The 16244-nt window shown below is 41.6% G+C and overlaps 1 protein-coding gene across 1 annotated transcript in view; it reads left to right on the top strand.

Annotated features, from left to right (window-relative positions):
- Window positions 1-16244, top strand: part of RGS20 (regulator of G protein signaling 20) — a 102811-nt gene continuing 86567 nt past the window's right edge. Inside the window, exon 1 of the mRNA XM_039464512.2 lies at window positions 1-165. Coding sequence (XP_039320446.2) covers window positions 1-165 — 165 coding nt within the window. The remainder of the gene's footprint in view (window positions 166-16244) is intronic.

The following is a 16244-nucleotide window of genomic DNA, read 5'->3' on the forward strand; positions in this document are numbered from 1 at the left end:
ATGCCCCAGCTTTCCCAAGATAGCCAAGAGTACCTCCAGAAACATTTCTCCAGGCCATCTATATGGACACACTTTCTGCCCCTGTTTAGGGCTCAGAGATATAACGCAGACATTCACCAAACCACAGAAAATGAAGGAGACTCCAGGGCTGTGTCTGACTTCAAGGTAAGATGATCTCCACAATCCATGATCCTTTCCTGTCAAGGGAAAGTGTTTACCCAGGAAGAATATAAACTATAGGCAAGTTTTAGTGCCATTGCTCACTTATCTTAATGTATGATCAAAAATGTTTTCAAACCAACCCCAAGGGAAATCTAGAACCTAGAAGATAATTACCTGATCTATCTAATTTTCTCCAATCTATACAGATTCCCTTTACCAAAACAAATGACGGTTTATTGCTTTTTTGTTTGTTTGCATGTTTCAGGCTATAGCATTCAGCAAATCTAGACAGATTTTTGTGGCTATTGGTGTCAGCCCTTGGATATCTTTCTCTGATATAAATATTATATCTCATATAATAATACTGAAAGAAAAATTATAGACTGCTTTCTAAAATAATTCCTAGGGAAAAAAATTGATAAACTAATAAAGGAACATAAGAACATTAAAGAGTTAAGGGGTGATTTTTCCAAATTCAAAGTTTCCCGAGGTGAATTTCCTAAGCATGAGTTTCTATCAGTAGGTAATTACATTATTTATGCAAAGAGTGGCAATTTCCTGCTGGATGTTATATGTGTCTTTGAAGGAAATACAGTGTGAGTCTGTAAATCCTCTTAGCTATTAATAGAACCATCTCATGAAAGGTTACTTGGTATAGAATATGGACATGTGTTAATGTCTAACGAGCGATGTGCACACTCAGAATTAAATGCTGCAAAACTATAAAACTGTTCGAATACTTTAACACCAGAAAATTCACCTGTTCTTGTGCCGTGGTTCATATTCTGATAATAATCATTATTTATTTGCAAATTCTTTATATAATTCTCTAGATCTGCCCTTTCTCCTAATGTTATTTTAACCATTTGGCATTAGCAGAGGGGAAAAAAATAAAAATAAAAAGGGTCAACACAAATTATCATCTGAGCACTAGGAGTTTAGCAAACTGCAATGAAGTGGGATGTAGTGACCAAGAGCCTGGAATTAATGGACATCTAAATGTAGGCAACACACGCAGAAGATATTTCTAAAATACAGAACGTGGAGGCTACTTTGAGGGAACAGACAGCAACAACAAATATACCCATTGTATGATGCCTATGTGCGCCGTCGTATGTGTGTGTATGTATATACGTGAACACACACATATACAATTTCAGAGTTCTAACTGTATTGAGAAGGTATGCGCTAAGTAGAATCAAAGACAAAATGCAAAAATATTGAAGGATCAATATTATCCCTTCCCAGAATCGACCACACACGCTGGTGCTGAGCAGCCTAACTTCTATCCCAACCTCACTAACCTGCTCACAGATTCCAGCCTGCACAACAGCAGGTGAGGGGAGAAGGGAGAATCCAGCTGGGATGCTCCTGGCTCTTTCACTCAGTTTTGCCTTTTGAAAAAAATCTTTTTAACAAAAAAAAAAAAGAAAAGAAAAAAGGAAAAGTCTTTTTATATTGCATCTGAATACAGAAAGAGGAAACATGTGCCCCTCTAGCAAATGTGAAGGATGGAAACACTCAGCTCATTTTGAGTCTGCAGATATCGTCGTATCCTTACAAACTGCAAAACCTTGGGCTAGGAGCTGTAAGAAATAAAGAGAAAGAGCAAGATATGCTCCCTCCTTTCCAGAGACTTACTTTATATCGAGAAAGACAAGTATATAGCATATTATCAGCATGACTCATGTCAATAATATAACTACATAATTATTGTGCATTCTTTCAATCAGTAAGATATTAGGGAAGGAATATGATCGGGATAGGACAAGACAATTGAAGAAACCTAGTGTTAGAATGAAAGCAGCGAAATTTAAGGTAGATGTGACATAATGTCTAAGAACACATATACAGAGGCAGAAAGAGGGAACTTGGGCTAAAATGTGTCTATATGTCCAGGAGTCAGTGAGAAATTCTCCAAAAATCCTCAACCTATACCTTGCGGTTTATGTAAAAATTACCCCCAAATAGATTATGGGCTTCAATGTACAACTACATGTGAAACTATAGAACTTATAGGAAAAAAAAATGGGAGAAAATCTTTATGAGCTAGGGCTAAGCAAAGAGTACACAGACATCAAAAGATCATGATCCATTCAAGAAAATAAACCAATAAATCAGACTTCATTAGAATTTTAAAACTTCTGTCATGCCAAAGACTCTACTGAGGGATGAAAGACAGCATACAGATGGCAGGCAAAGACTTTCACCCCCATGTCTGCCAAAGGCCTTGAACCTAGAATAAAGAATTCTCAAAACTCAAGAGTAAAAGGCAAACAGTCCAACAAGAATCTGGGCGAAAGACATCAACAGGCATTTTACTGAAGAGCATATGCAGATGGAAAATCAACATATGAAAAGATAGGCAATACTTTTAGCCGTTAGAGAGATGCAAGTTAAAGCCACAGTGGGGGCCGGGTGTGGTGGCTCACGCCTATAATCCCAGCACTTTGGGAGGCTGAGGCAGGTGGATCACGAAGTCAGGAGATGGAGACCATCCTGGTCAACATGATGAAACACCGTCTCTACTAAAAATACAAAAATTAACTGGGCATGATGGCGCATGCCTGTAGTCCCAGCTACTTGGGAGGCTGAGGCAGGAGAATTGCTTGAACCCGGGAGACGGAGGTTGCGGTGAGCCGAGATCGCGCCATTGCACTCCAGCCTGGGTAACAAGAGCGAAACTCCCTCTCAAAAAAAAAAAAAAAAAAAAAAAAAAAAAAAAGCCACAGTGACATATCAGTACACACCCAGCAGAATGGCTAAAATGAAAAAAAAAAAAAATAGTGGCTATAAAAGTGGCTAGAATGGCTAAAACTGTGACACCACCTGCTGGAAAGGATGCAGAGAAACAATCATTCGTGCATTGCTGATAGGAATGTAAAATAGTATAACAGTCTGGAACACAATTTGGCAATTTCTCATAAGACTGAACATACAGCTGCCATATGGTCTAGCAATGTCACCATTAGTCATCTATCCCAGAGAAAGGAAAACCTACATTTACATCAACGCTGTATGCCAATGTCCACAGCTGCTTTATTTGTAATAGCCAAAAATCAGAAAAAATCAAAAGCCCTTCCAGGGATGAATGATTAAACCAACTGTGGTACATCCATACCATGGAATCCCATGGAGCAATGAAAAGGAATGACCTACTGATACACAAAACAGCTTGAATAGACTTCAGGGAATGAAGCTGAGTGGGGGAGAAAAAGCCAATTCCAAAAGATCACATACTGCATATATGTGTATGATTCTATATAAGCCACTCTTTTTTTTTTTTTTTTTTTTTTTTTTGAGACAGAGTCTTGCTCTGTCACACAGGCTGGAGTGCAGTGGCACGTTCTTGGCTCACTGCAACCTCCACCTCCTGGATTCAAGCGATTCTCTCACCTTCGCCTCCCAAGTAGCTGGGACTATAGGCACACCCTATCACATGCAGCTGATTTTTGTATTTTTATTAGAGGTGGAGTTTCACCATATTGGCCAGGCTGATCTCGAACTCCTGACCTCAAGTGATCCACCCACCTCAGCCTCCCAAAGTGCTGGGATTACAGGTGTGAGCCACTATGCCTGGCCTCTATCCTATACTCTTTTAAAAATGAGTAGATAACTGTTCAGATAGATTAAATAACACGTGCATGATTATATACGGTTTTTTTTTCATTGCTAAGTATCACAGATTATATAGTTTTTAATGAGCCCATTGATTTTAAATATTTTTACTGAACGCCTCTGCCTAAGTGCTAGGTAGAACTCCCAGTCCAAAGGAAATAATATGACCTCGGCCTCTCAAAGTGCTGGGATTACAAACGTGAGTCACTGTGCCCAGCCTGTCTAAGCCACTCAACATAAAATTATAGACATGGAGAACAGATTCGTGGTTGCCAAAGATTAAGGATAAAGGTAGGGTGGTGGATATAGCTACAGAGGGGTCACACTTTAAAGGGAGCCTAATGGTGATGAACCAGTTCTGTGTCTTGACTGCAGTGATAATTGCACATATGATGTGTGTAATGTGACAAAACTGCATACAACTACACACGTGCACAAACAGAAATGAGTGAAATCTGAATAAGCTCTGTGAATGCTACCAATGTCATTTCTGGTTTTGCTATTGTCCTTCAGTTACGCAGTCTCTCTTTTTTTTTTTGAGACAGAGTTTCACTCTTGTTACCCAGGCTGGAGTGCAATGGTGCGATCTCGGCTCACCGCAACCTCCGCCTCCTGGGTTCAGGCAATTCTCCTGCCTCAGCCTCCTGAGTAGCTGGGATTACAGCCATGCGCCACCATGCCCAGCTAATTTTTTGTATTTTTAGTAGAGATGGGGTTTCACCATGTTGACCAGGATGGTCTCGATCTCTTGACCTTGTGATCCACCCGCCTCGGCCTCCCAAAGTGCTGGGATTACAGGCTTGAGCCACTGCGCCCGGCCCAAGTTACGCAGTCTCTATTGAGGGGACCTGGGTGATGGGTACACGGGACCACTCTGTAGGGGTGTGTGTGTGTGTGTGTGTGTGTGTGTGTGTGTGTGATTTCCTATGACCATAGCATTATTTCAAAATTAAAAACTTTTTAAAGCAAACCTCTAGAGGCAGGTTAAATGAGACTATGACACACAAACTGCCTGCGTTTATTGTTGTGGCTCTTCCAGTTGTTCTTTTCATTTGGATCCTTGGGTTCGTAGCATTGATGTGGTCTGACCTGTTTTAGAGATGAGAAAATTAGTTTGGATATACTATTGATTGCATATGTGAATTCAGCTGAGAGGTGATTTGAACCTCGATTTTCTGACACTTATTTCTATATATATTTGGTAGCTTCTGACAGTGATTTAAAAAGTGGACTGTAGTTCTCTGAGCTTGAAGCCAACCTTCTTAATAGTACTTTCTCTACACATTCTGCCCAAAATACTCCAACATGGGCCACTAATTTACTACAGAATAAACTACTACCCCCACCACCTGCACATACACTCACATACTTGTCTTCATCAGATTACTTATTTATTTATTTGTAATTTTTTTTTTTTTTTTGAGACTCAGTCTCACTCTGTTGCCCAGGCTGGAGTGCAGTGGCACAATCTCAGCTCACTGCAACCTCCACCTCCCAATTTCAAGTGATTCTCCTGCCTCAGCCTCCCAACTAGCTGGGACTAAAAATGCCTGCCACCACGCCTAGCTAATTTTTTTGTGTGTGTATGTATTTTTAGTAGAGTCAGGGTTTCACCATGTTGGCTGAGTTGGTCTCAAACTCCTGACCTCAGGTGATCCACCCGCCTCAGCTTCCCAAAGTGCTGGGATTACAGGCATGAGCCTCTGTGCCTGGCTGATTAGATTTTTCTTTTTTTCCTTTGTCAGGATTTTTGTTTCTTTTCATGGCAGCAATGCAAGTGGGAGGCTGGGTGAACCCAAAGCCAGCAGTTTTTCTAGACAATCAACATAAGGAAGAGAAAGGTTACAGCCACTCTAGTGAGAAGTCAACACATAAATATATATGTTTGTGTGTGTGCGTTCTTTTTCAGTAATAAACATGGTCAGAGCTTAGACAGGAGAGCTGTTTCCACAATGCTACTTTTCAGCCCATTCCAAAGTCAATGCCCTTCTGAAAGTGTTGGCTTCTAAGTGGTCTGACCACTTAAAAGGTCTGCCTGCGGTTCCAGACCTGTGATCCCTTGAGCAGATGATCAAAGCACTTATTTTGAAACCTTATACTCGAAAAGGAGAAAATAAATCTCAAGGCACCAAAGGGCAGCTACAAAGACAATGGAGCCTTGTGTGATGAAAAGGATAGATAAAAGAAGAAAGGAAAAACAGCTCAGTAAGGGAGCAATTATGCCTGTTGGCCAAATACCTTTCCATGAGTGTATTCAGCATAATTCTGTCCTGCCTCCATTTGTGAAAAAGGAAGTTCGCTGAAAAGAATATCCTTGTTTCTTATTTTCCTGAAGGCCCTCCGAAAATAATTCCGTAGTAATTAGTTTAACACTTGAGATATTCACAAACCTATTGAGGAAAAGGCTTATTTGGAAGTCAGCCATGCTTCTCTCTGCCGGCTAGCATGCACTTGTTCGCTGGCTGTCCTCCAGCACCTGCTTCGGGTTCTTCCTGACTGAGGCCAGGGGGATGTGGGCCTTGTGACTACACGGGCCTGGGACTCAGGGCCTTGGGTTCTCAGTGAGCAGTACTTACATGGTTTTCCTTTGATGGAGACCATAAGGAAGACCGTGGGTATGATCTTTGGAAAAGTGAAAAAAGGTCTTCAGTTACTCAGCCTCTAAGCTCCCAACCCAGGACAATCCATGTGACATTGAGAACCAAACAAAGAGGGGGAATGAAGAAAGGAGAGATGTTGGTCAGAGGGCACAAAGTATCAGTTAGATTAGAGAGATAAATTTTATTGGTCTGTTCTACAGTGTGGTGACCGTACTTAACACAGCTTGGAGCATACGTAATCTGAAAGTCCAAAATACAAAATACTCCAAAATCTGAAACTTTTTAAGTGCAGACATGACATTCAAAAAGAATGCTCATTGGAGCATTTCAGGATTCGGATTTTTAGATTCGGGATGCTGAACCAGCATATATAATGCAGATATTTCAAACGCTGAAAAAAAATCTGAAATCCGGAGCGCTTCTGGTCCCAACCATTTTGTGTAAGGTATGCTCAGCTTGTAATTGTGTATATTTCAAAGTTACAAAAAAAGTAGATTTTTTACTTTCTTATCACAAAAAAATAAATAGATGAGGTGATGGGTATGTTAGCTTTATTTAAGGTTTCTATAATGTATACAAATATTAAAACATCACATTGTACCCCATAAATATATGCAATTATCATGTGTCCCTTAAAAATAAAAATAAATAAAATAGCTTTCGACTTGTCATAAAAGGTACTTATTATCATCCCAGAGACTTTTCTTACATCGCCAGCTTGGACAATCCCTCACATTAATGAAGTACCTAAGGTACCAGCTAATGCCTTTCAAAGTAATAAATGAAATGGTGATCAATTTAAAAGTAAATGATGGCCAGGCGTGGTGGCTCACACCTGCAATCCCAGCATTTTGGGAAGGTTGGACACGGTGGCTCACACCTGTAATCCTAGCACTTTGGGAGGCTGATGTAGGAGGACTTCTTGAGTTCAGGAGTTCGAGACCAGCTTGGGCAGCATAGTGAGACCCTGTCTCTAAATAAAAAATAAATAAAAACGTGAATGGCAAAAGGTAACCTTTAAAATCCCTCACATAACTTTCATAAAACTTAAGAAGTGAATGATGTGTTCATGAATAACAAAGAAATACATTTCACCTTCACTGATGAAAACACTAGGCAAGAAATATCAGTACCTCAATGCGGGTAGCCCAACTCAGACAACCTGTCTAAAGCAGTCAGGTAATCTGGATCATGCTACAGTAACAAATAAACCCCAGTCATGCTGGAGGAAAGTGATCCCACTGATTACACTCACATCCACATTGTTTTTGACGAAACCCGGCCCACCACCAATTTAATTACAAAGCAGGCTTGGAAGCATAGAGGAGCCCAAGACACCAGTAAACACCAGCAGCCTCCACCACACCACCCACTGGCCTCTAATCTGAACACTTACATACTCCGCTTACAATTTGATTGAGACTCTGAACAGGAAAAATGGAAAGCCGTTCTATCAATGAAACAGACAAGCATCTCACTACGGTAAGGCCATCTGGTAGCAAGAGAGGTCATAAATAGAAAACTCAAGTGACTATAAATAAAAAGTAAAGCATTCTTTGTATCAAAAATGGATGCATACACACACACACACACACACACACACACACACATCCTTTTAAAAACGTATATATGCGCATACCTGAAAGAGAGCATAATGTCTATTTGTGCTTTTCATGTATACATTGGCTTGAAAAAAGTCAAGGTAATATCGCAAAGAGCCAGAGGTGGCAGTGCCGCAGAAAGAGAGGTAGGGAAGCGTGAAAAGGAAGATGGCATGTGATAGCTGATTCACTCTAGAGGTTCTAGAAGCAACTGAGAAGCCCCCGAGCAAGGAACGTAGAGAAGGGTCTCCAGCAATCAGCTGGGGCAAGCTCAAAAGATTGTTTGCTACAGTTAATGTGGCCCCGTTTTTTTTTTAACCTGTAGGCCATGTGCAATGCCTCCTTGACTGTCTGAAAAATATCCAGCCATGGAACCAGGGTTACATTTTTTTTGTTTTTGTTTTTGTTTTTTTAGATCCTCACTAGTATAGTGTTTAGTTTAAAAAAAAAAGAAAAAGAAAAAAAGAAAACATGGGGAGTGGGGCAGAGTTATTGGGAAATACTGAAAGTGTTTTCAGAAGAGACATGTGATCTCTGATTTGCCTTAAAATAATCCAGGGAAGGAGGGAAGGAGGAGCATAAAGGATAACGCAGAATTGGCAATATGTTGTTAATCATTGAAACTGGGTAATGAATATGAGAGTTCATGACAATAGTCACTCAGTTTTTTTACATTTTGAAAATTAACATAATACATTTTTTTTAATTTTTTTTATTTTTTTTTTATTATTTTTTTTGAGACCGAGTTTCACTCTTGTTACCCAGGCTGGAGTGCAATGGCGCGATCTCGGCTCACTGCAACCTCTGCCTCCTGGATTCAGGCAATTCTCCTGCCTCAGCCTCCTGAGTAGCTGGGATTACAGGCAGGCGCCACCATGCCCAGCTAATTTTTTGTATTTTTAGTAGAGTCAGGGTTTCACCATGTTGACCAGGATGGTCTCGATCTTAACCTCGTGATCCACCCGCCTCAGCCTCCCAAAGTGCTGGGATTATAGGCGTGAGCCTCTGCACCCGGCCCATAATACATTTATTTTTAAGAATCCCAAAGACTAGAGCTTATAATGCACCTTTGAATTTAAATAACAAATAAACATTTCATGTTTTATTTATACACCACAGTGGGGAGCTGTTGTGTTCACTAATTAGCAAACATTGAGTAACTGTGCAAATCACCTTGACCTTTCAAGGGAATATTTTTAATGGCAAAAAAAATCCCATATGAAAATCAAAGAAGCATACTGCAAAAATCCTGGCTAGCTTTAGTGTGCTGGTTTGTTTGTCTTTTCATTGATCTTACAACTCTCAGATTTTAAATGGTTTTAATGGTTAGGGGAAAATATATCTGGTATCATTTCCATTGTTCAAAAGGTCTCAAAAAATCATGTTGGCTTCCCTGCTGAAATCAAGCCAGTCTTAACAAAGCCATAAAATCACTGCAAATGCTTTAGAAAATTTACATGAAAGCTTTACCCTCTTGCAAGATAAACATGTGGATAAATTATATTGGGAACCTCAGGGAGTGTGTCAGTCCATTTTCATACTGCTATGAAGAAATACCTGAGACTGGGTAACATATAAAGAAAAAGAGGTTTAATGGACTCACAGTTCCACATGGCCAAGGAGGTCTCACAATCATGGTGGAAGGCAAAGGAGGAGCAAAGGCACATCTTATATGGTGGCAGGCAAGACAGCATGTGCAGGGGAACTGCCCTTCATAAAACCAGATCTCATGAGACTTATTGACTATTACAAGAACAGCATGGGAAAAACCCACCCCCTTGATTCAATTACCTCCCACCAGGGCCCTCCCATGACAGATGGGAATTATGGGAGCTACAATTCAAGATGATATTTGGGTGGGGACACAGCCAAACCATATTAGGGAGTAAACTTGTTTTTTCTATGTTCTCTAGAAACCATTTAATTCCATTCTATGAGAACAGGTGATCCAGATCAAGCTTGTGTCATTTAAGAGTTTATTTTAGAAACCTCTATAGAATGGTTTTATAGCTCCTGCATTTAAAATGACTGAAAACTGAAATTTTAAGATGAAGCAAATATGTTGAAAGGATAATAGTTTAAACCATATAGTGACAATTGGAATCTATTCAAATAAGAAAGAAATCCAAATCACAGGCTACAAAACTAATTTGATTTGACATCAATTATGTAACCAAATATGTTTTTTCATAAGACTATATTTGGCTTATATGATTTTAAATTCTCAACACTAAAAATTGTAAGAATTTATATTCAAGTGATAGAAATTTTATTCAAAATAAGACTGGAAATGAACTAAAATATGGAAGACATAGTCTCAACACATTTTTGTAACTGTCTGTCCAAATTTCATGTGATTAGAAGACAAGAAGAAATAGCAAGGAAGCAGGGATTACCACCACACCCAGCTAATTAAAAAAAAAAATTTTTTTTGAGATGGGTTTTGTCATGTTGACCAGGCTAGTTCGAACTCCTGACCTCATGATCCGCCCGCCTTGGCCTCCCAAAGTGCTGGGATTACGAGAACAGCATGAGTAAAACCTGCCCACATGACTCAATTACCTCCCACCAGGTCCCTCCCACGACACATGGGTCAACTTTCTGACTCAGGAGAAGACAGAGGATCACACAAGAACTTCATGACCCATGTCCCCTAGGCGCTGAGGGTCTGCTGACTTTAGTTTTGTGGGGTTTATCCACAGATATTTTGCAGAATGTCTGGTAATGGGAATAGGTGATAAACGGAGAAGATGTGTAGATTTATCTCTGAGGTATGATTATAAACCTTGTGGGTGATAGATACAAAATGACACATGGGGATTATGGGAGCTACAATTCAAGATGAGATTTGGGTGGAGACACAGCCAAACTATTACAGGGAGTAAGCTTGTTTTCCTAAGTTCTCTAGAAACCATTTAATTCCATTCTATGAGAAAAGGCTAGCAGCCCAGGAACTTCAGGCAAGGAATCTGCAGAAGATGCTAGAAAGACAGTTTAACACCTGCAAACTGCCTCTGATAGCTGTGGCTCCATGTTCTCATTCCAAATTCCCAGGAGAGAGGACTTGGCCCAGTATAGATGTGGTCTCTGTCTCAAGATCCGTCAGCCCTGCCGGGTGAGGTGGCTCTTGCCTAGAATCCCAGCACTCTAGGAGGCCAAGGCAGGCAGATCACTTGAGGTTAGGAGTTTGAAACCAGCCTGGCCAACATGGTGAAACCCTGTCTCTGCTAAAAGATACAAAAATTAGCCAGGTATGGTGGCACATACCTGTAATCCCAGCTACTTGGGAGGCTGAGGCAGGAGAATTGCTTGAACCCTGGAGGCAGAGGCTGCAGTGAGCCAAGATCACACCACTGCACTCCAGCCTGGGCAACAGAGGGAAACCTTGTCTCAAAAAAGAAAAGAAAGAAAGAAAGAAAATAAAGATCCACCTGCCCTGACTGTTCTGTAGTTAGTAAGAGAATCTTAAGGGGTTGTCCAGCATATATTTTGAGTGATTGCAACTTTGTGGGTTTTTTGTTTGAGGTTTTTTTTCTTTTCTGCAGGTGGACCTCGAACCTATTGGGCACAGGACAGGAGCCCAGTTAATATTGATTGGCCAGTTGATTAGTAGCTATAGAAATGCATTATTTCCCTAGTTTTTTTTCTACCATGCGGATGAAATAAGATTTCATCTGATTAAGGTCAGAGATCATACAGTATTTCTTGGTGTCTTCAAACTGAAATTGCTAAAATCTTTCTTCGGACAAATGTTTCATATGCCCTGAAAGAAATTATTGACCTTTAAGAATCCCGAATGGCCCCCAAAATGTTGACTTTCAAGGCAGTGCCAACCTCCAAGTTACCCAAGAAAAACATCCCTTTAACATGCCAAGCAAAGCAGTCTAATTCAGCCGTGTCCAACTCAAAGAAATCAATGCCCACTAACAAGTTCTCCCAGCAGCCGGGCCAGAGGAGGGAGTCTCAATCTGTCACCAGGCTGGAGTGCAGTGGCGCGACCTCAACTCACTGCAACTTCTGCCTCCAGGGTTCAAGCCTCAGCCTCCTAAATAGCTGGGATTACAGGCCTGTGCCACCACACCCGGCGAATTTTTGTATTTTTCAGTAGAGATGGGTTTCACCATGGGATTTCACCTCCGGGTTCAAGTGATTCTCCTGCCTCAGCCTCCCGAGTAGCTGGGACTACAGGTGCACGCCACCACGCATAGCTAATTTTTGTGTTTTTTAGTCGAGATGAGGTTTCACCATGTTGGCCAGGGTGGTCTCGATCTCTTGACCTCGTGATCTGCCTGCCTCAGCCTCCCAAAGTGCTGGGATTACAGGCGTGAGCCACCACACCCGGCCAAGTGATTGCAACTTTGAGCAAGCTTATAGGATCCCCAAATCAACTATGACATCTGAAGTAGACAGCCCTGAGTTAGATGTTTGAGGCTGGCATTTTTATATCTATCACTTGCAAGCTTTACAATCACGCCCCAGAGATAAATCTACTCATCTTCTCTGTTTATCTCCTATTCCCATCACCAGATATTCTGCAAAGTATCTATGGATGAACCCCACAAAACTAAAGTCTGGAGGCAACAGACCCTCAGTCCCTAGGGGACACGGGCCGTGAAGTTCTTCTGTGACCCTCTATCCTTTCTTGAGTTATGCCAGTTGACACAGTGTGGGTCATTGGTACCCACCCACACTGACATATGAATATTTTTACCCATAAGTTATCAACAAAATATATAGATTGTGTGAAATTGCATAAAAATAGTTGAGCAAAATATGACCAAATGAAATGAATAAAACATTTCTTGAAAGAAATGATCAAAGCAGTTGATATTACCAATGTCACACTGCATTTCTGAATTCTGTACTACATCTGCTCTCTTTGCTTCTGTGAGCTAGATTTAAGGCTTTCATCTGTGACCATTTGCCCAGAGGATCATGCTCTGAAGGATATATTTTTGAAGTTTTCATTTGAAGAGAAAGCATTATTATCATCAACACCATCCCAGGAGAACATGCAGTTAATTTTACAGAGTTTTGTTGAAGAACAAGTTTGCTGGATTAAAAAATAACCTTATGATCAGCAAATAAAATCCAGGACTATTGCTTCCTTTCTTCCTTTTTCTCTATTTTTGCCTTGTCTTAAAAATACCTGTACCTGATGATGATGATGATGATGATGATGATGATTATTATTATTATTATTATTTTCCGAGATGGAGTCTTGCTCTGTCTCCCAGGCTGGAGTGCAGTTTCGGGATCTTGGCTCACTGCAACCTCTGCCTCCCGGGTTCAAGACATTCTCCTGTCTCAGCCTCCGGAGCAGCTGGGATTACAGGCATATGCCACCACATACAGCTAATTTTTTTGTATTTTTAGTAGAGGCAGGGTTTCACCATATTGGCTAGACTGGTCTCGAACTCCTGACCTTGTGATCCACCTGCCTTGGCCTCCCAAAGTGCTGGGATTACAGGTGTGAGCCACTGTGCCCGGCTATTTTTAACAACTTATTAGTATCTGTAAGATCTGTAAGCATTCCCTTTCCCAGAGCTGCAGTTTTGGAGAAGCCAGACATCTCCCATCATTTGTTGGCCCGTGGGGAGTCCAGGCTTTGTGAAGCAAGCCATTGCCCCACATGCATTCTTTTCTACCCCTGGAGATGATAGAGTGAAGGGGAGGAGAGGGCGAGAAACAGGAGGCAAAGGAGGATCCCTCAGGCCCCTGGTCGTCAGCCTGGGCCAAACTAGAAGTTAAGAGAAGTTTGCCTCCCCTGTCTCTCACCCACCCCTCACCTTAGACTCTTCCCCAACATCCACAGACATACCTTAGGAACCTCATTCTCTCATTCCAGCCTAGTTTCTCCGTTTAAAAAAAGAAATAAAACTTCAAATTCATATGCACTTAGATGTAAGTGAATTCATATGTCACTCCTGCTCATGAAATCTACAAGGAACACTCATATTAGATCCACAAGAATGAACCTGAGGAGTGTAATTTAGACCATATAAAATCTGAGCAGGTGGGAGACTTGGGGTTCAGGGCTACCTCCAGCCCCTCCTCAGAAGCCACACTCCAGCATGGAGCAAATCCCACGGGCTTCTACTTCTGATCACAGAGAAAGTGCAGTGTTCCTCAGTTCTGTCTTCATCTCAAAACCTCCTCCTTTATAAAAACTTAGCTGGAGGGCCGGGCATGGCAGCTCACGCCTAGAATGCCAGCACTTGAGGAGGCCAGTAGTTTGAGGCCAGCCTGGGCAACAAAGAGAGATCCTGTCTCTACCAGAAAATTTAAAAATTAACTGGGTGGGTGGCACATGCCCCTAAGTCCCAGCTGCTCAGGAGGATGAGGCATGAGGATCAGTTGAGCCCAGGAGTTAGAGGCTGCAGTGAGCTATGATCACGCCACTACACTCCAGCCTGGGTGACAGAGCGAGACCCTGTCTCTAAAAAGAAAAGAAAATCTCCTCCTTTTCTAAGCAGTTTTGGCCAAAAGCCAGGTTATAATTCTGCTTGGTTTACCCGTCAGAAATGGGCTGGGCTTTTCGATACACGAAATCACAACGGGGTGGAGGGGGATGAAATTTTAGGAAATCGGGGAACCAGAGTTCATGACATTTTCAGATTCCTTCTCCCCAGTCAAGATTCAGAGCTTGTCGCTCCGTTCTTGGAATACAGCCCTCCCCTTACTCCCGGATGCAACAAGCATTCTCGGGGGCACAAGAGCCACCAGATGGGCTCTTCTTTGCTAATGCCTTTTAAAGACAGGGAGTAGGAAAATGGCGAATGGTGACATCTGGTGGAAATCCAGGCATCGCAGCACTTCAAACCAGTACGACCTGAGGCTCAGCTGGAACTAACTGAAGTTGTGTACTTGAAGATGTCCTTTTTTACCAAGTGAAAAGCTCAGTGATAGCGCCCCTTTGGCTGACACAGGTACAGACTGCCACCAAGCAGGATGATGACAAAAAGGGCAACGTCTTTGAAATGCCAAGAACTGGTTTTTTAATTCAGAGCTACGTTGGATTTTATTCTCTGAGTCTTCGTTTTATCTTCTATAAAATCAAGACAAGGCTGGGCGCAGTGGCTCACGCCTATAATCTCAGCACTTTGGGAGGCTGAGGTGGGTGGATCACCTGAGGTCAGGGGTTCAAGACCACCCTAGCCAACATGATGAAACCCTGTCTCTACTAATAATACAAAAATTAGCTGTGCATGATGGTGCGCTTCTGTAATCCCAGCTACTCAGGAGGCTGAGGCAGGAGAATCACTTGAACCTAGGAAGTGGAGGTTGCAGGGAGCCGAGATTGTGTGACTGTGCTCCAGCCTGGGCAACAGCACAAGACTCCGTCTCAAAATAAATAAATAAATAAATAAATAAATAAATAAATAAATAAATAAAATAAAGACAGTAATACTTCTTACATATAATTTGAACAGCTTGCTTTGAAACAAATCAAATGAGACAAGGCATGTAAAAACGCTGGTAAACTATAAAGACATAGGCTTTAAAAAAAAAATGAAAAAACTCAGATATGGTTGGGCACAGTGGCTCATACCTGTAATCTCAGCACTTTGAGAGGCCAAGGCAAGTGGATCACTTGAGGTAGGTCAGGAGTTCAAGACCAGCCTGGCCAACATGGAGAAATCCCATCTCTACAAAAATGCCCAAAAAATTAACCAAGCATGATGGCAGTTGCCTATAAGTCCAGCTACTCAGGAGGCTGAGGCAGGAGAATCACTTGAACCCAGGAGTCGGAAGTTGCAGCGAGCTGATATCGCACCACTGCACTCCAGCTTGGGTGACACAGCAAGACTCCATCTCAAAAAAAGAAAACCTCGGATACTTTTGGGTGTTTTCTAAAGCCTGCATCAGTGGGTCCAGCTTTTCATCAGTCCTGTGCTACCTCCCGAGAAACTCCTGGAACCCTATGGGCTGGGTTTGTAGCCAGTTTCTCATAATAGTTGTTCATCTAGTTATTTCCGTCTGCAGGTGGACCTCAAACCTACTGGGCACAGGACAGGAGCCCAGTTAATACTGATTGGCCAGTTGATTAGTAGCTATAGAAATGCATTATTTCCCTAATTTTTTTTCTACCGTGTGGATGAAACAAGATTTCATCTGATTAAGGTCAGAGATCATACAGTATTTCTTGATGTCTTCAAACTGAAATTGCCAAAATCTTTCTTCAGACAAATGTTTCATATGCCCTGAAAGAAATTAATGACTGTCGGCCGGGCGCGGTGGCTCAAGCCTGTAATCCCAGCAC

This window comes from Saimiri boliviensis, chromosome 15 (assembly GCF_048565385.1).
Source record: "Saimiri boliviensis isolate mSaiBol1 chromosome 15, mSaiBol1.pri, whole genome shotgun sequence".
Taxonomy (NCBI): Eukaryota; Metazoa; Chordata; class Mammalia; order Primates; family Cebidae; genus Saimiri; species Saimiri boliviensis.